General features: G+C 41.2%; 1 protein-coding gene across 1 annotated transcript; it reads left to right on the top strand.

The window, feature by feature from the left end:
- Window positions 1-1,938: 1,938 nt before the first annotated feature.
- DLX4 (distal-less homeobox 4) lies at window positions 1,939-11,173 on the top strand. Its single transcript, XM_031966070.1, has 3 exons — window positions 1,939-3,373; window positions 8,229-8,425; window positions 9,946-11,173. The coding sequence occupies exons 1-3, from the start codon at window positions 3,040-3,042 to the stop codon at window positions 10,174-10,176; spliced, it is 762 nt and encodes a 253-aa protein (XP_031821930.1). The 5' UTR covers window positions 1,939-3,039; the 3' UTR covers window positions 10,177-11,173.
- Window positions 11,174-20,007: the final 8,834 nt, after the last annotated feature.

Genomic DNA, 20,007 nt, shown 5'->3' with positions numbered 1-20,007 from the left:
GTGTCATCTTTACTTAAAGGCTTGCACTGTGGTTGGAAGGAAAGACAAGAACTGGGCATGCAATCAAATTGAGAATTCCCAAGAATAAACAGCTTTTCTAAATTTGAAATTGTCTTTCTTGTCCTTTATGGATGAGGAAGATGAATGGAATTTTCAGGTAGCCCCAGGAAGTTAACCCTTCTTCCCTCAAGTAGCGAAGCATCCCAAACCTAAAAGCCCTCAGAGACATGGGTTTCCATTTGCCCTGGTCTGGGCTCTGAGTTTTCTTTCTTGGAAAACTAGTTTCTATCCCTCTGGCTTAGTAGGTGTCCAGTTTCAGCCAGGTTTGCTGCTCTTAAAGGTACAGGACCCTCATCCGGGAACTAACAACCTTACTCTTCACCCAACACCTACATATATAAGTCAATACCAGAGAATGAGCCTTCTTATTTTCCTCCTAGCTCTTCAATCATTTTTTCCTGTCCCTTACTCCAAACCTAGATGACACTTTTTTTTTTTCCTATTCTAAAAGCCAGTCTGGGATGCTCCCATTTCCTTTACAATACTCAGGAGATGGGCACTCCCCTTGTTCAGGCTCTTTGAAAGCATATGGGTGTGAAAAGTATTCTTGACCAGAGTCCCAAATATGTAGGTACAGTAAAAAGATAGATCCTTATTTTATAGGAGAGGGAAGCACAAGGGATCCAGTATTCTTTGTTTCCATTGAATATCAAAGCTTGTAGGGTACTTAGAGATAATTTTCACTTGAATTGCCCAAGCTGAGAGCTAATGGTTGAACTTAGACCAAACCCAGGCTTCCTGATTTCAGACAGAAATAACTTATATCACTCCCATGTGCCCAGAATATGCCAAAGACCATAGAAAAATGTTTAGGAGAAATGTTTCAAGGTGCCATATTTAAATAGCACAGGGCTTTACTTTTATTTCAGGTATCAATGACCAATGGCATCAGGGCCATTCCTTGGAGACACAGTCTGATCCTCAATAAATGCAAAAACTTGCACTCTACTATTCACTGAGCAGTCTCTTGCTCTTGAACTATAGCATCTAAGATGGGAGAGGAGGGAGAAGGACCTCCAAGATTATGAAATTCAAGCCTTCAATTCATGTAAAAATACCCTCTATGAATCCCTTAGAAGTGATCATTCAAATCTCCATTCTAAAATATATTATCGCAATTAAATAATGCTACAAAACCATATAAGTATATGCACATACATAGGTATATACAAATATACCTATATCCATACCCATGGATATATATCCATAAAAACACAAAACTTTAACCATGTTATTTTAGAAACTGTAACCAATACCAGTCCAGTAACAGTTACTGAGAGAGTGGATGAATGTCTCTGGTATATGTATTCATACATATGTGAATGCGAACACTGTAGCATACTTTGATTATGTACCTGTTTTATGTATTTAAAAGCAATTATGATTATAAACACATTTGTTTTGTGTTCTTCAAATTTCTTCTCTTAGGAAATAAGAGAAAGCCCTGGTTTTCGGATTTTAACGGCACTACTGACTCAAATCAGGTGTATTTCTGGGATTCTCTAGAAGATTTATTAAAGCCTCTAGTTGTATCTTCCCATCACCCCCAAATCCTCTCCGGTCAGTGATTTGGTCGATGAGAACTCACTCGAAGGGTTCTGGGCCTATGGAGAAAGGTTTATAAAAGGCCACCGAGAACAGGCACTATGAATATCTGATTTCCGAAGCAGAGAGTTGTGTCCTGGAGGCTGCTCTAATCTCTAATTTTGACTCTTTTCCTTGGCTTAAAATATATTCGAGCGGAAGACCAAAGAACAATGAGTTCTGAGGTTGACAAGAGGCTCAGAATTCTCTGGGACCCAGAGAGAAAACTCAAGCCATAGCGCGTGTATTATCGGGCAGGTGCTCGGGGTGTGTGTGTCTGCGTGTGTAGAAGGGGGTGTGTATTCAAAACACGTGAGCAGAGCTGGTTAGGAGCAGGTTTCCGTTCCTAACTTGCGGCAGCAAGCGACCTTCCCTCCTCCCAGGATCTGTTTACCAACAACCTCATTAAGCACGGTTCGCCGCTGCACAGCTCCACATTCCGAAGAGCTGAACCTGCAGCCCGTCCTCCCAAGCCTGCAGCTGCCTGGCCGGCCCCACCCCGTCCCGCTGGGGCAGGGTAGGCCCGGGCCGGGACCTGGGCCTGGAAGAAGAGTGGTGAGGCGATGAGACTGGAGGATGTTTTTTGGTTTCGGAACATTTTGTTTACTGACCTTTCGGAGCAGGGGGACAAGAAAGGATCCGAGCCCTACGTCCCTTGTCCCCAGACCTTGTAGCCAGACCAGGAGCCAAAAGGAAAGTGTCAGTGTGGGCTCAGTCCCTGCACCTGTCTTGCCTCCTTACTCCTGAACCTTTCTCCCTCTCCTCAACTGCCTCTGCCCAACTCCGCTTCAGAACCGATTCACCCAAGCTTTTCCTCATCCGGCTCCAGGAGTCTCAAACTGTCTTCTCGGAGTGAGAAGCCTCTGACCTCCTCAGACTCCTGGGTTTCCCCATTCTCCAAGGGAACTTAATGATCTTTCAGCATCTCCCTCTCAATACCCAGGATCCCGTACACAGATTCCACCTTACAACTTTCCTGAGGTGAATTATTCCAAAGGATTGCTGGGGGGCGTGTCTAGAAGGGGCTCCGTGACGTCCTTCAGCGTTTTAGCCAATCCTGGACGCAGGGTGGGTGCCCCACCCCACCCCCGGCGCCCGAGAATCTTAGCCTGTGGAGTAGTGGAGGGAAAGGGAGGGGGCTCGACGAACTGGGATGGGGGGAGGGTTAAAGTTGCGGGGTGGGGGCCTAGGCCCCTCTCCCACCCCCTCCCCCTGGTTCACGTTCTCTGCGGGAGGCGGCGTGGGGAGAGACTTTCCCCGAGATTTTAAGTTCGGGGGTGGGGGGAAGGCTCATCGGAACCCAAGTATTCTGGGCTCGGGGAAGGGAGAGCGGCGCAAGGCCAGGATAGAAGGAGGAAGTGGAAGAAGGTGTTGGCCAGGCCATGGGTCTAAAAGATGCCAGGAATTTTTAGGCCCAAGGTCACTGTAACCATGACCTCTTTGCCCACCACCCTCCCGGGACCCGATGTCCCTAAAGCTTCCTTCCAGAACTACTCTCCTGTTCCTCCGCCCGCACACTCCCTTTCCTCGTACCCCCGGGGTCTGCAGCCCTCATCCCCTGAGCCCCCCGAGGGGCCCTACCCCGGAGCTCCGCAGCCGTACGGCTTCGCGGTAGGTTACCCCTATGTCAGCCCCACAGCCCCCAGCGGCCCCCACCTGCCTTACCAGCAGCCCGGGACCGCCTCGCTGCATCTCCGTAGCCCTGCAGTGAATCTGCAGGCGGTGGCAGGTAAGGCGGAAGCGCCGGGGGAATGGGTTATCAGACAACACTGTTCCCCGTTTCTGGCGAATCCCCGGTACCTGCTTTTCTCCCTATTACTTTGCCCTCCAAAGGTTGAGCGCAGATAGCGGGGTTGAAATCTAACTTGTATTCGACTCAACCTAGGAATGGGGGGGGGGGGGAGGAGGGAAGGAGGGAAAAAGGTTTGAGGCGGGAGGAGGAGTGAGGGGGTGGCAGGTCGATCCCCTTTTCCTTTCAAGTTCGACCTGGTTTCGATTTGCAGTTGAGTAAAGCCGGGTCCGTTCCCTCCCCGCTCTCCACCCCTTCCCTCAAATCCACGCAGTAGGGCATGTGTGTGTTCCTACGTGTAAGGAGAAAATTGAAACAAACCAGATGAATACTTTTGGAAAAAGTGTGTGTGTGTGTGTGGGGGGGGGGTTATTGTGGGGAGGGTGCTTGTGTTACCTTTCTCCAGAACAAGCTTCCCAATAAAAGAATTGCCTCTCCTTCCGATACCGGGAGGGAGTAACTGTCTTTCCAAGCGGTTCTTATACTAAACCCGCATTAAGAGAAATCACAGCCGAGCCAGCGGACTGATTATTTGTGGGGTGAAGAGAGGGTTCGTTTGGGACTTTATTTCCTTAACCTCATCATCCACCGAGTCCCTATGAATTTAACCAAAAAAAGATGAGAATTCATTTTCTTCTGAGGGAAATTAAATGGGAGAGACTTCGGCACAGCTTCGATTCTGATCATTTAGGGATCTGGAGGTCTTCGAATCGGGATCTTTTTTCCTCTCCCCCCCAAATTTATCTCCTTATCTTTGATCCTTAGGGGCATAGCATAGGTCTCTACACCCTCTTTTAAAGCTTTGTGTGAGAGTTATGTCATTCCTAAAATAACGGGCAACAAAACAAAACAAAATCATGCTGGATTTTTTTTTTTTTTTTTTTTTTTTGACTCTTTCCCGGCTTCAGAGAATCCAGCAGCAGCAGCGTTGGTCTATGAATCAATCTCTTTTCGGGGAAAGGTGTACAGAGTACAGTGGACAAACATCACAGATAAAACATTGAACCCTTGGATGGGTGGAGGGGCTATCACCCTCAGTAAAAATTTAGGTGGATTCTCAAATCCAGCAAATACAGACTATGCCATTTAGATCTCATATAACTTCATGCGCAAAGAAATATAGTCCAGCTGCCTCGAAGTTATGCAAACTTCCATATTCTATACACAGAAGTTCATACTATTTGCACACAGCCTCACATATACCCGGTGCCCTGTAAATGCACCTGGTTGCACAGCAGTTAACACCCCACATCACCTTCGGAGTTAGCCTAATTGTACCTAATTGCTCCCACAATTAGATTCTCACAACGATACACACACCCTCAGTAATCTGCTCCATTCAGTCTATCTTAGGTTCACTATCTATACAGTGACACTCTCCTTTAGTGACATACCAAGCCACTATCCTTCTCACAATCACAGCAGGATTTCCCTGCCCAGCCTTTCCTCCTAGGGCTCAGTAAAATACTTGAACTACAAAATGTCACTGATTGAAGCCCCTTTCCCTGCCTGCCCCTTCCCCAGTCTTTAGGTCCAACCCCTTTACAGTCAAGAGAGAAGAAAATAGAGCCATAGTAAGCAATTTTTTAAAGATCACAATATAAAGTTAGTGGCAGATACAGACCTTCTGATTTCCTATCTAAGTCAATGTTTCTCTGAATGTGGACCATTCTGCTCTGACTCCAAGAAGGCCCTGGTTTCTACCCCAAGCATTGTGACACCCATTCTTTCAGGCTGCACTTTTTGAGAATTCATTTTGCCCAACCCAATAGTGCCATCTTCCCTGAAAAGATCTGGTCACCATACTCCTCTATAGTTAGGTGGTGTTTGAAGGAAAGGAAAGTAGGCATCTCTATTCCTCCTAAATCACCTTCCCTTTTCTTTGTCATCTATACTGTTTGGAGCAAAGGTATGTTATGGTTTTGTGGTAATTGGTTATTGAGGTTTTTTTTTTTTTTCCCCTCCTTGAAAAAAGAAAACTACTGTGGGTGTGTGCCTCTGTAGATTTGTTCTGTTGATGTTTTCTATTGACTTTCTAATCGCCCTTCCTTTGTTTCCCTTAACCCAAGGAAAAAGACAGAAGAAAAATTTTAAAAGATTGAGGTTTTTTCTTGCTCTTTTCTCTCCCGGGTCCAATGAAGAAAAATTTCTGACGAAGAGGCTCTTCTCTCTTCCTCCCTCCCTTCTTCTTCTCACTGGCCTCCAATCTGTATTTCTCTGGGAACCCAGGCCTTATGATCTAGAAACTGGGTGTTTAGCATTCCCTTTCCAAGGAGTAGTAGGTGCTCTCTGCAGCACCCCCTTTCTGAGGGGTGTTTCTTTCTTTGCCAGTGATTTTTGTGGCCTCTTTGCCTTGGAAAGGAGTAGTTGGGACGACGAAGAGAAGTTTCTCTTTTGCTATTTAGAACTGTAGTGATGAGTGGCAAGGAGGGTCCTCTAGGGGCTTCTGGCAGCTTTTCTGAAGGCAACCTTTCAAATAAGTATCAGTGATTGTTTGTAGTCACTAGAGCTAAACTACTTGTCACTTTCAGGGTTTGCCTTTAGGAGAGAATCATTGGGAGCCATGTTATAGACAGTGAGAAGGGAAAAAGAAAAAGACAGAGCAGAAATATTGGTTACATATACATGTTCTTAGGGTCATGGGCTCTGAGGGGGAAATACTTAAGCCACAACTGCTAGCATCTCTCTCTCTCTCCTTCTCTCTCTCCCTCCCTTCTTCCCTCTCTCTCAGTCTATCTCTGTCTCTCTTCAACTCCCACTCCTTGTGTTCCCATTATACCCAAAGAAATCATCTGCACAGGTGGTTCAGATTGGATTGTTGCTCCACTATTTGTCCTGGACCATGTAGACACCATGAAATATATAGCAAGTTATGTCAGGGGAGGGAAAGAAGAAAAAAATATTTCTTCTGGAAATTTGGGGTGAAAGTTTTTCTGATTATGGCACCCTTTGCTGTGATTGGTAATGTTTGGGTGGAGGGCAGATGGCCTACTCAGGAAATCGTTCTCAAGGGTGGGGAGATGAGCAGATGTAGACCAGGATGGCAGTATTTCATTTAACTGGATCAGAGACCACACAGTGAAATATATTCAGATATACAGTTTTCTCCTGACACATGTAGAAAAATACCAGGTCAGATACTGAGACATCCAACCAGATGTTACTGCATAGGAATACACAAACACACAACTGCTGCACAATGAAACTCCTTGACAAACACAGATAACACACATATTCAAAGAAAAAGCCTAAACAAATGAGAACGCACACAGAGCAGAATAACACAGCAGCTATAATAGCATTTACATGGTACTTTAAGGTTTATAAAGCTCTTCGGGCTTTGGTATTTAGGGAGGGTGCCTTCCAGGACCTTAATAATGGGTAATAGAAATGGAATAAGAGAAGTTTGCTCGAAGACAGGGGATGTTTTGTTTTGCTCACTTCCCAGGATAAACCACCTCAACAACCCTGGGGACAGAGTCTACCTCACCCAGGGATCCAGTCTAGACCAAAACTTCTTAAACTGATTTGTGAAAGGGTCATGTAAAAATTTCTGGGCAAAAAGGCGTTTAGAATAGAGAAAGTTTAAGAAGCTAGGAAGGGGGCTGACGATAGATCTGCTTATGTTGTTCTTATGGGGTCATTGGGCAAGGATTGGGGCTTTCAGTCCCTGCTCTGCACAGCATAAAACGGAGTATTCCAGAGCCACACACTGTGTATCTGTCCCATAACTAGTCTGTACTTCTAGTACTATCAATGAATACTATCAATGAAGAAGGGTCTTGGTGAGAGCAGTTTCCTTTCAGAAGTAAAAACACTAAATAAATCTGGTGATAAAAGTCCTTCAAAGCTGGTTCTTCGGTAGGGTGTATAAAACTGCAACCCAGCTCTCCCCAAAGCAAGACCATCTCTAGTATAGTCTGGAGCTCTTTGGAAGAGTTTTTTTTTTGGCGGGAGTGGGGTGGGGATTGGAGCAAGAGAAAGTTAATCTTTCAATGCTTGAACCCAGTCAGGCAGGCTTTTCAATAGGGGAGAAGTCCTGGATCAAATGCCTTCTTTCCCACTGAGCCTCAGTTTCTTTCTCAATAAAACGAGGGTGATTAGACCCTAAATTCTCTCTTAGTTCTGATAAAAATGTGTTTCTTGTGGACTCTTAAGCCCACCCCCCCCCCCCCCTTTCAGTCTGACAAGTTGTGGTTCTATGGAATCTACTCCCCCCACCCTTTCTGTCTCTGGAATTGGAGGCCCATAGAGGAAAGGATGGGGGTGGGATGAAGGCGGGGATGGGATGAAGGCTGGGGCGGTCTTTCCCGGAGACTCAATCCCAGGAGGGTTTCTGCTGCTGGAGTGAGGAAAATAAATACCTAATCTGCTCTGGTGAATGGTGAAATGACAAGAGGCCCAAAGGCTAGATAGAATCAGCCTTGGCTTTAGGTTAGGATTTGTGACTTCTTTCCCACCCCTTCACATGCCTTCTCATTTTCAAGAGTTTCTGGGGGGTTGGGGGGGGGGGTGTCTGCATTAGGATTGGTTTTTCTGGTGGCTCCAAATAAATCGACTTTTATGAAAATAAGGGAATTGATCAGGATTAGGGTACAGTAGGAAAGTGACAAAAACTGGGAGAATCGATACTTTAAAGCTATAAGGGTAGAAACCTGGGAGTCTCAATGTTTTCTGTAGCTATTCTGAGAATCTCTTGCCAAGAGACATGTTTGGACCCAAAAGAATGAGGAGTCTGCAATGATTGTTATTGGGAAACCAACATTCCTTTTCTTTCTGCTCTCTCATCCACCAGACCTGGAGAAGCCACTTGGGTTATCACAACCAGAAGGACTCCAGCTGAATACCAGGACCAAGAAGCTTCGAAAGCCAAGAACCATCTATTCCAGCCTCCAGCTTCAACATCTGAACCAACGTTTCCAGCACACACAGTATCTGGCCCTTCCGGAGAGGGCTCAGCTAGCTGCCCAGCTAGGCCTAACTCAAACTCAGGTGGGGTCCAGATGCCCTGAGGGTGGGGGTGGGGGTGGGGGTGGGTAGGAAGAGGCCCCCATGGAGACCACCCAGCCTTTCCTCTGTTCTCCATGCAGCCCCAGAGGAAGTAATTGTACTTGAAGAGAGAGCAGAATGAGAAAGCAAAGGGCATTAAGCAAAGCTTATCTTTAGCCTGCTCCCCCTCCGTCTTCAACCCCCCGAATATGGCCCAGTCCTCTCCTCTATTTCTCTACTCCTTCCTGTCTCTGGGCATTTCTCCCCACTAGCCTTGGCACTGACTCAAAGATCTGATAAACTCATTCACACTGAGTTATAAATGACAAGACTTAATGAGTGATTAAACTCTGGTTATTTGCATTTTAAATAGCCAGATAAAACCTGAACCTCGGGCTCCTAATAGCAGAATTTGGAGCTTCTCAGGGAAGCTAAAGGGGAGAAACAGATCTGCCTAGAGTCCCTAAAACCAAACTAGGGGGCAGTTGAACACTGGTTAAACTAATCCCTATTTCCCCACCCCCACCCTACCCATACTTAAGACCCCCAACAAAAGAAAGCAAACACCTCTAAAAAATTAAAAGTTCATTCAAAGAGAGAATGTTTAGTCAAATAATCAACCAACATTTACTGAGTATACATTTGGGGCTTAATATTGGAAAGACAATTGTAATGTGATCATTCTGCTATCAGAAAAATTCTGGTCTGGCTAGAGGGATGACACACCCCTGTATGAGACAGAATCTCACCTCACCAGGTAGCCTGAGATAAATTCCAAATGAAGACTCATACAATACATATCATAGGACCTCAGGTAGGAGGGTAGATCTTTTTTAGGTTCAGGGAAATGGTCATGGGATGGCCTCGAGGAATTGACACAAAGGCAAGAAAGGAGAAGGTATTTCTGGATAGGGTAAAAGTATAGATAAAGACTGTTGGTATGTACAAGATATGTCCATGAGACAGGTGAACTTCTCCCACTAATCCCATCATCTCTTATTGAAATCCTTGCCTTCTTTATAAGGTCATTTAAGGGACCATCTGTTCCAGGAAACCTTCTTAATCCACCCTCTTCCCCCAAACTGGAAGTAATCTCTCCCTCCACTAATTTTGTATCGTTTTTTCTTAGGACTTATTTGTCATACCATTGAACATTATTATTATATTTATTTCTATAAGCATCCTAGAACTCAAATTTTTGGAGAGTGGGGATTTTGTATAGTTTTCTCTTCCCCAGCCCTTACACGCATTTACTTTACACTTAATGTGAAGAAATTTTAGAGTGCCTCAGTATTGAAACTCCTTCTACTAAGGCAGATTACACACACACACACACACACACACACACATACACATATACATACAAACAAATAATTGAATTGAATGTATTTACTCTAGCTTCGGAAGGATTCCAGTCTTACTCCACCCACTCTGAACAAAATCTGATTTGGGGTAAGTAGGAAGACCTGATTTTTGAGATCCCTCCTTCCTGATTGCTTTCTTCTTCTCCTTTTCCTTCATAGGTGAAGATCTGGTTTCAGAACAAACGTTCAAAATATAAGAAAATCATGAAACAGGGGTCCAACATTCAAGATGGGGAGCTTCTGGGGGCCCTCCCAGCCCTGTCCCCATCCCTTCCCTCACTATGGGATATGCCTAGGACATTGCCTACTGGGGGTTATGTCGGCAACTTTGGGATCTGGTACCAGCAACAACATTCCCAAGATGTTCAGGCAGCACCCCAAATTATGTGAGTCTGATAAGAGTTGGATACTCCATGCCTCCCATAAGACTCTGGACCCAGCTCATGAGTTCCCTTCTAGGGAGGGGAAGGAAAACAGCTCCAGATAGGTTTTAGGGGAGGAATAGTGGCTGGAGGAGAGAGGGAGATTTGGAATGAAAATGGAGACATTTTAACTCACCCTCACCACACAACAGCCTCCCTTCCCCAAACAGATTTGAAGCTGAACACCATCCCCTTCCCTCTCCAGTTGGTTGGGTCACCTCCTTCCAAGTGGACAGACAAATGCCTAGGAGAGAACCTAACATGATGGAGGCTGGTTTATTATGTTGTGGGTGGGGGGAGGGAGAAGATCCTCTTGAATGTCATTGGGGCAGAGCTGAACTCCTTTCTCCAGGCTCCTCCTTGCCTCCCCCATGCTAATTATATGACCAAAGGCTAGTCACTTGTCTAGTCCATTTTTCTCTTTGGAAGAACTACCGTAACCCCAAACTTGAGAGTGAAGTTGGGGAGATACTTTTCAGTAACTATTCTCCATTCCCACTCCCCCTTGCCAATTTTATTTCCCCTGTTTTGGGCAGTGAGATGGGGAAGAAGAAGACAGTTAACACTCACTTTCAATCCTAAAAAATGACAAGAAACTCATAATGGTCTCCATGGTCTAAAAATTTCAAAGAAATGGGAAGTAGGTTCTTGGGGCAGGAGGAGGAATTCAGGATCAGATTATCTTAACAATTACAACAATTCTTTACCAGCCTCCAAGAAACAGTTTGAAGAACTTAAACCTTGTAGGCCTAAGAAATGGAAGATTCATTCATTGCCTCTATAAGCCCTTCTCCCTTCTAAGTAAGCATCTACACATTTCAAGTGCAGAATGGGGCTAATTATCTAGATAATTTAACAAGTATTTATTAAGCACTTACCTTCCTACCTACTCCCTCAAAAATAAAACTGTCCACAAAATATTAAGTCCACATCATTAGGTCCAAAAATCAGGATAAAGCTAGACTGGGGCGGGGGGGGGGGGGGGGGGGGGGGGGGGGGAGAGAAAGGGAAAGGGAGGGAGAAAGAGTGAGAAGGCTGGGAAAGGGGCAGAAGAAAGGAAGGGGAGGGAGCAGGTTAGCGGGGATAATTGCCTCTAGGTATAGATTATGAAGATCTTTACAATCAGGTTCTGTTTTGCCTTGCCTGTAGGGACACTGTCCTTGCGTTTAAGGAATAGTTTTTTTTTTTTGTTTTTGTTTTTTTTTTAAATAAAGGGCATCTGCAATATTGAAGGGAATTTGGGTCCTTAGGGACTAGATGGGGTCCTTCTAGACTAAGCTCCCTCTCTGACCAGTCACTCCCCGAGATCCCATGTCTTCACCCTTAGTAACCATAAATGATTAAAGTTTGCAATAAACCCTTCTCACTCTGGTCCTGAGTTTTCCAGTTTTTTGGTGGTTGTGCGCCTTGCCTCTGGCTGATTCTTTCTGAACTGTAACTAGATTTTTCAGGCTAAATTGTTGATAAACCTCTTCACCTAGACTTGATTTATCCATATGGGTGTTGCCAAACTCAGATTGAACCTGGGCCCTCCATAAGGATCAACCATAAGGATCATTGTGGGTCACATAGCAACACAGTTTTAAAATGTAATATTATCCATGCTTCATTGTATTTTTATTTATTTTGTTCAATATTTTCTAAATATATTTTAATCTGGTTTGGGTTGTCTCAGGTAACAATGTTTTTGTTGTTGTTTAGTTGTGTCTTGCGCTTTGTGACTCCATTTGGGGCTTTCTTGACAAAGATAATGAAATGGCTTGCTATTTATTTCTCCAGATCATTTAACAGATGAGGAAACTGAGGCAAACAGGGTTAAGTGATTTGCTGAGGATTACACAGCTAGTAAGTGTTGGAGGTCATATTTGAACTCATCTTCCTTATTCCAGACCCTGTTCTCTATCAACTACATCTAATCTAGCAGGCCATTTGGCAAAGGAGAACACTGATAACCTATTTGAATCCTAAATCTGTAACTGTGTGATCGTAGGCAAATTATGGTTTCAGTTTCATGGAATCACTGAACAGCAGAGTTGGAAGTGACCTTGTAGGCTACTGTGCCTTGCCTGCAAATAAACCTTTCCGTAACATATACTACTACTTCTGCGAGAAAATGAGGAAGAAAAATATTTTGAAATATAAAATTTTATTGATCTTTTATTTCTACATTTCCAACATTTCTAACTATATCCTTTCCTCAGCCCCAGAAAGAACCATCTTTTAGAAAAAAATTAAGATTGTATGAACAACAAAATGGAGGACTAGATATATTCATTGGTCTTCATAACTACTCAAATATCTCCAAAACAGAAATTATGCAACAAGAATAAAACAGCTACTGCTGTTTTGATGATCTAGGACATCCAGAATCCAAAATAAAGTTTAAAAAAAAAAAAGTGACCAAACCCACGACCTTGAGTTTAACCTCAGTACCTAAAACATCCTCTACCAACTTACTAAGCATGGAGACTATACTAGCTGACTCAAAGATACAAGCTTGTAACACTTACCCTCATTTTGCTTTGGCAAATAATATTTTATTTTTTCCAATTTCATGTAAAGATAACTTTTGGCATTCACTTTTATAAAAATTTCAGTTTTGCATTTTTCTCCCTTCCTTCCTTTCTACTCTCCTGCCCCAAGACAGCAACCAATCTGATATAGGTTGTATATTTGCAATCATAACAGCCCACTTTCACATTCTAGTTTCTCATTTCTCTTTTCAGTACTATAAAGGCCTCAGCTCTAGGTTGCAGAAATTTGCCCTAGCTTCCACAGACAGCTAGGCAGTCATAGCCCAGGACAAAAGCCAGTTACTGGAGGTAACAATCCTGTAGCATCAACACTGTTTCAGGGCCAAAGAATCAGGGTTGGGAGAGATCAGGAGAGGATATCATGACAGGACACTCTATACAGGTGGGGGGGAAGGGCACAGTATTCAAATAAGCTCAAAGGAAGGAGCACAATATCTAGGTGGGTTGGTATTGACCACCCAAAAGTCAATTGGGACACATAGCTAGACTGGTGAATTGTGAATTGCCTTCATGGGAGGATGAAAATCACAATCAGAGGGGACAGTGTCAGAAAGTGAGGGACAGAGAAAATAAGGAGAATGGTGAGGAAAAATTGAACTTAAGAAAAATTTTGAGCAAAAGAAAATTTAAAGACCTTGAATGCAAAAAGATAAATCAACAGCAAAAAAATCTTAGGACATTAGGGAATATGGTCTCCAGATATAGCAAAAGAGTTTAGTATCAATGAATAAAGATTACAAATCAAAGGAAATGATCTAACACTTCATTGGACAGAAGACCCTATGTAATTTGAGGAGAACATGGAACGTCAACATACTGTTCCTGAGTGGCTCAGAAGAGAAACCACCCCTGAAGTCAGAAGGACCTGAATTCAAAAGAGGCCTTAGACACTTAATACTTCCTAGCTGTGTGACCCCGGGCAAGTCACTTAACCCCAGTTGCCTCAGCAAAAAAAAAAAAAAAAAAAAAAAAAAAATGAGGATTAGGAGAGCAGAATTTGTGACTTGCATAGTAAAAATAATGAACAGAATAGAAAAACTGAAATCTTCCATGGCCATCCTAAACAAAAGAGAGAACAATAGATTGGGAATTCAAATACACAGCAATGAAAGACAATCTAGAAGCAAAAAACAAAACAAAAACAAAACCCAAACTCAAAACATTAAAAGAAAATATGTACATTCACAATTGAAAATTTAAAAAAAGAAAAGAACTAACCCACATAATTAAAAGGATTCGCAGTATATATATGCAAATTTCTATGTCCATGATCACTTATCTTTGTAAAGAAGGTATGAGGGAAAGTAGTTTTTCCTTTCTCTTATTTGGAGTTAAGTATTTTCAAATTTTGAAGCAATTATTTGAAGCAAACAATTGTTTTTGTAGTTCATTCCATTTATATTGCTATAGTTATTGCCTTTATTGTTTCCTGCTTCTGTTTGCTACACTTTGCATCTGTCCAAATGGATGTTTTCAGGGTTCTCTGTATTAATTACTGTTTAGAGTCAGTATAATAATATTTTACTACATTTATCTTTAGGTATCTACTTTTTTTCTAATTCATTGCTATCACACACACACACACAAATGCTGTTTTAAATATTTTGGTGTAAAAATACTAATGAACATTAATATAGCACTTACTTTGTGTCAAGTACTGTACTTTATAATTGTTGTCTCATTTGATCCTTATAACAATCCTGGGAGATAGGTGCTATTATTATTCCCATTTTATAAATGATAAAACAAAAGGTAAGTGATTTGCCCCAAATCACAAAGCTACCAGGTCTTCCTAACTCCAATATCCACTATGCTACTTAGCTGACTTTTTAAGAATATTTAAAGTAGTGGAATTTCTGGGTCAGTGGATATGGACATTTTAGCTATAGACCAATTCACAGCTTCACTAGCTTTCTAAAACCTTTTATACAATGATCGTTCTCATCTTTTAAACAAAAATTAATGTGTTAAACTCCATATCTATTTTGATTTGCATTTTCTTAATATTAATGATTTGGAGCATTGTTTCATGTGGTTGATAATGTTGTTCATCCTTCATTTTTGAAAAGAACTTGTGAGTAAATTAGATTTAAGTGAGGCAGACTTGCACAATCATTAGTCTCTCTTCCTGAATCATCAAAGTCCAGTGACAGGACAAAAGTCAAGATGACTGATGATGGTCCATGATGCAGTAGGTGATCCTGAAGTCTTTAATATCTGACCAAGCTGTTAAATAATAGTTGGAAAAAATTGTTAACATTTATGCATTCTACCAGGTAGTCTTCACATGTTTGAGGAAGGCATTTCCCCAACTTAACTATGGGTTTGAGGCTTGTCAGTCACCCTCTATTTAATGTAGCCCTTCTAGTGAGACAGTTTACCGGGGTGGGGCCACTGCACATACTACTTGGAACCATGGGTGAGAGTTGGGTAAAGGTAAACACCAAAGGTGAATGAGCAATGCTGAAAGGGTTCAGCAAGCTCTCACACCAGAGGCACTAGTGTTCCTGAACACCTCACACACCCCTGATGAAGAATATCTATTTATGTACATCTACATATATAGGTACATCTATATCTATATCAATACAACCTGAAGAGGTTGTATGGCAACTGCTATTTTTGTGACTTTTCCAGACTTGATGCCCCTTTGAGGGAAAGTGTGGTTGATGTTAGAATCTTGCAATTCTTTTGAAAATGACATATTATCTCCCTTGTCCATTCATATATTGGTGAATAGCTTTTGGACCTGTATTTCTATTGTCTATATATGTGGGATATCAAATACTAATCAGAGATATTTTATACAATGATCTCCCCCCACTCCAGACAACCATTTCCCATCTCATTCTGGTTACATTAATTTTGTTTGTGCAAATTTTCCAATTTTATGTAATCAAAATTGTCTAATTTGTAGTCAACTATTCCAACTATTTGGATAAGACTTCACTCCCAAGTAATAACTATGAAAACTATATAATTTTTTGAGGCAATCAGGGTTATGTGACTTGCCTAAGATCACACACCTAATAAGTATCCAATACTGAATTTGAATTCCAGGATAGCTGTTTTAACTACTATGCAGCCTAGTTCCTAATCTTTCCTAATCTTCACATTCAAGCCCATTTTGAATTTATTGTGACTTAAGGTATAAACTGTTAGTCTAAGCCTAATTTCTCCTGGACTGTTTTCCAGTTTTCCCAATAATCCTTGTGGCATAGGAATTCTTTCCTAGATAATCTTTGTTTTGGGGTTTATTAAAAACTGGGTCATTACATTCCTACCTCGCTTCTGATTCTCCCTTGTCTAGCCTATTCCATTGATGCACTTTTCTATTTTTTGACCAAAATCTTTTCTTTTGGTCAAATCTTTTTGCCAAAAAGTTTTGATGATTACTGTTTTATGATATAATTTAAGGCCTAGAAGTACTAGTTTCCTTCATTAGTATTTTAAACATATTCTCTTGATAATCTAGATTTTTCTAGATTATTTCCTGAGGAGATATATATCTCCTTTAATCTGAGATTCTGTTAACACATTAATTATTTTCTTTTTGTAGTTCTAAAGGGAAGATGATACATTGGAAAATATCCTGGATTTGGAATCAGAAGATTTGTATTTGGATACTTGCTTTGTAACTTATTACCTATGCTTTGAGTCATTTAACATATACATATTGGATCCAGCTTCCTCAAAATGAAGAAAATCTGATATAATGGAAAAACTATTGCTCTGGAACAGAGGATTAGGACTGGATTTATGTTTTCACTGGGAATTCCCAGATGAGGAAACTCTATCAGTACAGTATCTTCTCTGCACTTTAAAGAGCTGTAATTTTTAAGAATCTTAAAGAATTGCCTAGAGAAACAAGAAGTCAAAGGAGTTGTCTAAATACCAGAAGTGAAACTTGAATCCAAGTCTCCTAGTCATCTTTGTTCATTATGCTATATTGCCTCTCACTTGGGAGAAGGCAATCCTATCTCTTACCTTTATTGTCTCCTGACTCTCAGGGCAAATTGTTCAACTCCCTGCCTTAAAATGAGAAAGTAGAGTTACTTGGTCTTGGAGGTCCTTTCCAGACTTAGCTCTATGAGCTCATAATCCATTCTAAAGGTATTTGGTTGAATACTCTAACTCATTTCCAAAATAGTGCAGCAGATATATCTTACTAAGGATCGATTCAACTAGGTAAACACTTCCTCCCTCTCCAACTGGGATGAGTTCCCAAACCCTCTCTATCTTAATGAATCTTCATGAATTGCCATGAATGTTATGGTAATGGAAGCCTTTGTTCATCTTAACTAAACCTTAATTTTTCCACCTTAACTAAGATTGACAGTTTATTATTGGATCTATCTGATTTAGCAAGACCTGAGTTTAGCAGAGCCTGAGTTCCCTGGGCATAGTCTGTGAGAAACTGAGATTACCTCCATCCAACATTGAGGCATATAAGGAAGGGAATTAAATATTCACAGGGATACCTGAAGAGGTGTCATGAAACCATCTTATCCAGAACTAGAGTAAATAGTACCTTGTCCAGCACTGGGGCAAATTACCTGGGTTGCCTTCACCAATAGTCCTATCAAAATGAGTGGATTTCAATGTGGGAAGGGGCTTTTGAGGTCATGTGACCCAGCCTCCCACCCATCAACTCATTCAGGCATCCCTTCACAACTTGACAGCTGGGCAATTCTTCAAGTTTTATTTAAATATATCCAGGGATGGTAAGCTCACTTGACAGCCTATTCAACTTCTAGTTGTTAGAAAGTTGACTTTTAAAAACTGAACAGACATTTCTTCTCTATATTCATATACTATCCTAATTCTATTCTCTCATATCTAGAGAGCTAGATGTAGAGTCCAGAGGACCCAAATCTTGCCTTAGACACTTACTAGCTGTGTGAGTCTGGGAAAATCACTTAACCTCTCTGGGACCTCATTTTCTTCAATTGTAAAATGAGTGGTTAGATTCAATGGCCTCTGGGTCACTTTCAGCTTTAAACATCCTAATTCCCTTTCCTCAAAACCACTCTTCCTAAATATACATGAAGATATTTCCTCCCATGTTCCTTTCAGTCTTTGCTCTTCCTGCCTTTACAAGTGACACAGAGCAGTTCTAAATAGGTTTGACTGTTTGGGGGGAGAATCTTGGAAGTATAATAGATAGTCTACCAAACTTTCGTTCTGACTCCCAGAAAATGGACAAAGTGCATCCTTTCCTGTTTTTCTTAAGCACTCTGGTATCTTCTCCTTTCCACTCAAGATAAGTTTCTTCCCCCTATCCTTTCTTTTATAATTTGTCTTTGGGGCTCATTTTAGGGAATGGTTCAATGATCTCCTTAGTTCTATATGCTCCAATGGAAGAAATGCTGAAACAGGGTTTGGCCAACCAATAATATATACCTAGTCCTTATTCTGCAAAACCCTAGGACTAAATGTGGTACACTGAGTTACCCTTTCCCCCCATAGCCAAAAAAGGCCAGTATTCCCAGATGTACTGCAAATTATTTCAGTATTTTTCCATCTCAGTTCACATCAGATCTCTTTCTCCTACAAGAAGAAACAGCAAGGGAGACAAATAAGGATATCCAGGGGAAAGATTGATGGCCTGTGGTGATTGATAAGGGTTTTGGGGGGAGATATGTTACTCTTAAAAAATTATTTTGAGATACCTAGGTGACTCAGTGGGGAGAACCCCAACTACAGAACAAGTAGGACTTGAGTTCAAATCTAGTTTCTGCAATTACTAGCTGTGTGATCCTAAGCACATCACTTAACTCCAATTGCTTCCAAAAATAATATTTAAAACGTTATCCCAGTCATATATAAAACAATTTTTAACATTCATTTTTAAAATGTTGAGTTATAACTCCTCTCCCTCTTTTTCCTTTTCCCTCCTTGAGATAGTAAGCAATTTTATATAGATTACACATGTGCAATTATGCAAAACATATTCTTAGAGAAGGGAGAAATGATAAGAGAAAATTGATAAAGATACATTCTCCACACAATACAAGAAACAAGCTGACAAATAGTGTACAGACTCATCTGGCCTCCCATTTTTTCTTATTCTGCCCCTAGGACAATGCAGGACCTCATCATCTCTTATCTAAGACTATTTTAATAGCCTCCTAATTGGTCTCCCAACATCTTGACTTTTTGTTCTAAAATTTATCTTCTGTAATTACCAAACTGTTCTTAAAATACAGACATAGTGACATCATTACTTATTCCAAAATCTTTAACAATTCTTTCCTTTACATAATCTCTCTTAATAGCATTTTATTGCTTACTATTGTTTAGAAATAATATCAAATACGATCAAATAATATTTGTAAAAAGTATTTCTTAGCATAGTGTCTGACACATAATAATTACTGTAAAAATGCTTATTCCTTTTCCCTTCTTATTTCCCCAAATAGAAACTCATCAGCCTAACATTTGAAGTTCTATGAAATTTGGCTTCCTCCTAGTTTTCCAGTTGTATTTTATAACTCCTTTTTCAATATTCTCTATTCCAGTTGAATTAGCTTCCAATGGTTTTCCACTTTATCAAATGCCATCTTCTACTTCTATGACTTTGTATGGGCTGTCACCATTGCCCAGAATCCTTATCTCTTAACATTTCTCATTTCCTTCAAAGTTCAGCTCAGGCAACACCTTATTACAAGATCTTTCCTGCATTTTGCCTCCCTCTCCTCCAGTTATTAACAGATTCACCAGTTATTAGCATGCTTTCCTTTTTAAAAATTACTTTATACATTTTCTTATTTATGTTCAATCGGAATTCCCCATCCTCAGGAGAATGTAAACTTGGTGGTGATGGCGGGGGAGGCAGGGACTCTTGTTTTTTGTTCTCATACATAGTAGTAACTATGTTAAATTGAGGAATTAAAACTTAGAGGAATGGCATACATTTAATCCAGATGATGTTCAAGTTATGGGCAACGACCATTCAACACCTGACCAATGGGAAAAGAAAAGGGCTGGTGTCTCCAACCTGTGGGGCTTCTTTCTTTTTGCAGTAGGTAGTATGATGCCATTGAAAGAGCACTAAATTTTGAATCTCAATTTTATTATTTACTGTGTACATGGAGTTGGTGCATTTCATCTTCCTGATCCTCTCTAAAGGGAAAGGATTTTAAAAAGCTCCCTAAAGTTCCCCTCACCTCCAAATTCTAGGATTTAGAAGACTCAATTTCTCTTTCTGTCACATCCATGACCCATATGGACTGGTTCTTTCTTCCACATCTAATGTTCTGATT

The sequence above is a fragment of the Sarcophilus harrisii genome, chromosome 4, assembly GCF_902635505.1.
Source record: "Sarcophilus harrisii chromosome 4, mSarHar1.11, whole genome shotgun sequence".
In the NCBI taxonomy this organism is placed as follows: domain Eukaryota; kingdom Metazoa; phylum Chordata; class Mammalia; order Dasyuromorphia; family Dasyuridae; genus Sarcophilus; species Sarcophilus harrisii.
The sequence above is the reverse complement of the archived record's forward strand: the minus strand, read 5'-3'. Positions and strand labels throughout refer to the sequence as shown.